This window comes from Cyprinodon variegatus, unplaced genomic scaffold (assembly GCF_000732505.1).
Source record: "Cyprinodon variegatus isolate N-32 unplaced genomic scaffold, C_variegatus-1.0 Scaffold181, whole genome shotgun sequence".
In the NCBI taxonomy this organism is placed as follows: domain Eukaryota; kingdom Metazoa; phylum Chordata; class Actinopteri; order Cyprinodontiformes; family Cyprinodontidae; genus Cyprinodon; species Cyprinodon variegatus.
Window position 1 is genome coordinate 1072930 of NW_015150634.1, and position 5623 is coordinate 1078552.

Consider the following 5623-nt stretch of genomic DNA (forward strand, 5'->3'; position numbering starts at 1 on the left):
CTGCTCTAAGTGGATCGCTCTGTCAGCTAAAGGCATGTTTTACAGTCTCTATATTGCTTTCAACGATTAATTGATTACTTAATTAATTGATGATTATTTCAAAAATTGATCAACCATGATTAATCCGATTAAGTGTTTCAGCCCTAGATAAAATACATGAAATGGGCAACACAGAGTAACTACAGCCCAGATGTTTGCCATCCCTTGAGTGTATTATTTTGCTTGTTTCATGATACAGAAAGAGCATAAGAGATAGGAGTGGGTTTTACCTCTATTACCTCTGAACAATTCTATATCTTCAAAAGAAATTACAGGATTAATCCACGCATAACAAACATATTTGTAATATATTTAGTTAAATAGGCACATATTTTCTTTTTGTCTGATTCGCTGGTAAGTTCAAATGCAAACCTTCTCAAAGTAGAAAAAAGTCCCAATTCCACATTCATCAGAGCCAGTGATGCTTCAAACACTGACAAACAGCATCTAGTGTGTGTAGTGCTTATGAAATTTCTATAAATGTCGCAGGAAATGCTGCTTTTCTCTTTAAACCAAATGCACCCTGATTTTCACGTCTAGCATAAAAAAAAGAGCATGCATATTTTTGCATAGGACCAATGACATCAGACCAATGAAACTTAAGACCAATAGTGTCCCTACCAAAGTTGAAATCAAACCTACGCTTTTAGTATAAGGAACAAACATAAGCAGAATGATGAAGACTTACACCTGACGATGTCTTACACCAGCAGCACCAGAGTAATGAGAACAGAAAAAATTGCTATATTTTATTAAAAGACAAAAAAATTTTAGCATCTGAATGTTTGACATTAGTTTCTCAATACAAAAGGAGGTACCGTACAAGTTTTAGATGACCACCTGGTGGCTGATGGTGAGTATTGACACAGATCTCTGGATTGGAGAATGGCCAAGATCCATGACACTGTTTCCATGGTTACTTTTGCAGCTGTTTTAGTTATCTGCCTGAGTTGTTGTGTTCCATATGTCAGAACTTTGATGATTGGGTTATCTCAGCTCATGCCATAGAGTGCTACGAGAAGGATTCGAGTTAAGGGGGGGATAAAGGGGGCATGGCATCCCCCTTCTTAAAAATTGTTAAAAAACCATCCCACTTTTTAAATGACTATCACCTGTAACATTTTATAACTGAATGTGTCAATATCTATTATATATTAAACAAAAAGTATCCATAACTTATCCAACGTATGCCAGCTTTTTTTGCCAGATTTTTAGGTACGTCAGGCATAGGCTGGTCTAAATCTTCAAGGTGTGACAGGGCCTTTACATAGATTAAGCATAAAGATCAGCACATTTTTGGTCCAATAACCCAACCAGCTGGGACATACTGATCGGCTTCTGTGCTTCTTAACATCATGCTTCTGCAACCCATCAATGGTTACACCCTTTTCCATTTAAAATGAAAATTGTCAATACTTTCCACAATGTTTGATAACACTTTGTTAACACATTAACACAAATTTTAATTGCCTCCTTAGACTTTTAACATTTATATCAAATGGCTGCATTTCATGAGAAATATTATAGGTTATTTCTCTTTTTTGTTGTTGCAAATAAACAGGATTTAATTATCCATCAGGACTTCTATGGTGTATTTTATCATGTTTCCCTTGAAAATAGAAGACTCTCTGAACAGCAAACATATATAAGGAGTGTGAAGTAGAATCATGTAAATCCAATAATCCTCTTATTTGCTCCTCCTTGAATATTAAGGGAAATACTGCAGTCAAGCAAATGTAACTTTTCTACATGTAGTAAAAAGAGCTTTACCTCCATCTGTTGGACAATAATGAGAACTGCACTTGGTAGGAATAATTTCATTAATGAGGTGTGAGTCTGTTAATCCCTAATATTACCTGCCTGTTGCATGTCCAAACGAATGTTTTCACAAGTAGTTTATCTAATTAGGACAGTCCCTCTGTCCGGATCAACAGTTAGCATCTTCATTATATACAAAAGAGAAATTTGAGAATGAAATGGGGGGAGTGGATGATTCCTAACAGTGAGTTCTCTGTGTTTTTTTATCGGGGGGCACTGTGTAATAGTTTGATATGGTTGGAGCTATGGATGTCTCTTAATCTGCAAACCGGTGTGAAGTAAATGATGTGATGATGTGGCATACCGGAATTGTATAAAATGCTTCTTTAATTAAGTCCTTTATGTGCTGCCTTTTGTAACTCTAGGCAACTTCTAGACTGAGAGAGATTACAATGTCTATCAAAATCTGTTGTCCTGTCTCATGGTTATTTAATATATATACACTCAACAAAAATATAAATGCAACACGTTTGATTTTGCTCCCATTTCTTATGGGATGAAAGGTCTCAAACTTTTTCCACATACATGATGTGACAATTTCCCTCAAATTCTGTTCACAAACCAGCAGTGTTGTATAGTAACGAAGTAAAAATACTTCACTACTGTACTTAAGTATATTTTGGAGTACTTTATACTTTCCGAGAGTATAAATTTTTTTGAGAACTTTCACTTTTACTTCACTACATTTACGAACTTAAATGCATTCTTTTACTCCGATACATTTAAAATTTTTTGGGGTAGTTACTAAGTAAAAAAAAACAAAACAAAAAAAAAAAACGAACGAACGAGAGAAACGCAGGTGTTTTGACCCCACCTATTGACTACAAAGTCAGGTCTTGCCTGGGCTTGTACATCAACACCAACAGGATATACCTGTTTCGCAAAGCCAGTCTAAATGTATCCTACACTTGGTTGTTTATATTATTTTAAGTGAATTTAACTTTCAAAGTTTACCAAAATGTAAAAAAAATGTCATTCAAACTGCACTTACTTTTTACCTATACTTTTCACTACATTAATTGAGTACATCTATTTTTAGAGTAATGCTTATACTTAAGTACAAGCCCTTTCAGATACTTTAAGACTTCTACTCAAGTAACATTTCAGTCAGTGACTTGAACTTTTAACAAAGTCATATTTTGGAGAGGTACTTATACTTTTACTTGACTCCGAGATTTCAGTACTTTATACAACACTGCAAACCAGTCTTAATCTGACACAATCCATCCCACCTCCCAGGTGTGCCATATCAAGATGCTGATTTGCGCACAGATGTGCTTTAGACTGTCCACAATAAAAGGCCACTCTGAAAGGTGCCTTTTTCTCACCCAGCACAATGCCACAGATGTAGAAAGATTTGAGGGAGTGTGCAATTGGCATGCTGACAACAGGAATGTCCAGTGCTTATGCTTATGTAACACTAAGCAACTTCTCTCAACTGAGTAAGATTAGTTTCTATCAAAATTTGTTGTCCTGTTTCATGCTTATTTATTACATCTATATTATGAAGTGTTATTTAATAAGTTTGTTTCAAGTGATATGTTCTCAGGAAAAGAACCAGAGAGAGTTTCAAGGTGTAAACGCATAGCTTTATTTAACACATTAATTTTAATGTACACATTTTTTTGTAAAGAAAAACATACACTACTTTAAGAAGCTTTTCATATGCTAGTAGCTTTTTAAATTGGGTTATAAAAAAACAGAAACAAAAAAAACCCCTGAATGTTGGAAACTGTAACTAAAATACAGTCATATGTTTACATTATCACTGCTTCTTACCTTTTATCACTGCTGCACTTTAAAAAATGAAAATGTACAAGAGCTGAACTTAATTTCTTTTTGTATACACTCTGTGTGTACCGGTACAAAATAAAAAAATTAAACTCTAAGTCTTTTCATGTACAATAAAACAGTCTTTAAAACATTTACTTATGTGAATAATGAAAAAAATACAGTTGAAAAATCTTTTAATATCAAAAATATTTACAATCCTTGAAAAAGCTAATGAGCCTTTTTATGCCTTCAGACTTCTACAGAAATATCCATTATATAGTATAGAGGTATATAGTACTTTAAAGGTAAACATTTTGCTTACAGACAAAAAATAGGACCTGCAAACACAAACATATCCCGTAGGCAGGCTAATTCTAGGTTTACCTTTTTTAAACACTTACTGTAGACCTCCTCCTTCCATGGGTCAACAGTAAGGATGCTATTCTGATTACTGTGCTGAATCTGAAAAACCTTAAGCTTTCCAGACATCAGTATATGACAAAAAAAAAACAACAACACATGAGTGATTAAATCTGGGTTACAGCCATCTAAAAAAATTATAAAATGTAAGCTATACAAACTTTCATTTGTGACATAATGCATGTGAAGAATTTAAGTACTTTTGTTAAATTTCTACTTGCAGCACTTTCTATCTGCATTTATGTATTTGCAGCAGGCTCTGTTTTTGCACTGTGTTTATGTAATTGCAGCAATTTTGCTACATTTAATTTTCTGTGATTATAGAATTCTTTTATGAGGCATTTTCCTTTTGCATTTGTTTTTAAGTCAAATTTTTGTTTTCTCAGCACTTTTGGTATTTGCAGCATATTTAGGAAAATGCAAGCATAGGGATAGAAATGAGCATTTTGTGAGATCTGATATATTTACAAAAATATAGCACTTTAATATGCGCTGGTCCATTTGAATAAAATTAATCAAAACCCAACCAACAAAGACTGAACCTAAATGATTGAATATGTTACGCCCTTTTTCTTCTGCTTGCAGTGTGTAATGAAGAATTAATGTTGACTTCACATGAAAGACTTGAAGAATGAAATCTTTTATCTTTATACATTTGATAAAAAGTTGACATTTAATTTTTTTTTTTCTGAAGCGCATTTTGAAGTTCAGCAGCTTCAGATTACAGCAGATAAACCCATTTTTTTTGCAGGTCTAGCTGGCATCATGTATCGGACTCTTTTCCAGAAGTGCGAGTTCCATTTAAGAGCTTTCCGTGAACCCTCTGGCCACCTGATGGGGGCGCTCTTACGGATAAGATGCTGCAGGCCTGGAGGAAGATGCCTGTATCCTTGCGGCCCAGTCTCCCCAAGTTGAATAAGAATCACACTTATCTCCCTCTGCACCAGTGCATGGTGGAGCCCAACCTGGAAAATATTTTTTAACATTAACTTCACCAGGTTTAAACTTATTTACTCATATATTTTTTGTTGTTGTTGTTTAAGATCTGCTGGAAGCAAAACTGACCAGTAGCCTCTGAAAATCAAATAGTTGCTTTGTGTTTTAAACAACTTCTGAGGGAACTGTTGCTATTTTATGCTTTATTTTTATTGATACTTTGATTTGGCTCAGAAAAGCAAATGTTTCAACTGGATTTACTGAAAAAAACAACAACCCTAAACAAAATGACCTCTTAAACGCAGAGTACTACCTGCCAGTCGAATCCTCCAATGACCAAGGTTTGGTCTGAGGCTGGATTTTTGATCACCTCAGATCCTGATTTTGGGGTTAAGATGACAATCAACCTCCTGCTTTGTTCAATGTAGCTCTCCACCATCTTCAAACGATCTGTTTGATCAGAAAAATTATTTTAGGTCTTGTGCATTTAATTTGGTGATGTGGACTAATTGTCTCACATAAGATGTTTTTTCCTGTATGTTAACCATTCAAATTTACATAATTCAATTTAATTCAATTCAGTTTATTTATATAGCGCCAATTCACAACACAAGTCATCTCAAGGCACTTTACAGTT

At 34.4% G+C, this 5623-nt stretch overlaps 1 protein-coding gene across 1 annotated transcript in view; it reads right to left on the reverse strand.

The window, feature by feature from the left end:
* Positions 1–3437: 3437 nt before the first annotated feature.
* LOC107087355 (interleukin-1 receptor-like 1) overlaps positions 3438–5623 on the reverse strand; it is a 36902-nt gene continuing 34716 nt past the window's right edge. The window contains exons 10-11 of the mRNA XM_015378893.1: positions 5300–5451; positions 3438–5015 (exon numbers count right to left, since the gene is read on the reverse strand). Of these exons, the coding sequence (XP_015234379.1) occupies positions 4767–5015; positions 5300–5451 (401 nt within the window). The 3' untranslated portion in view covers positions 3438–4766. The remainder of the gene's footprint in view (positions 5016–5299; positions 5452–5623) is intronic.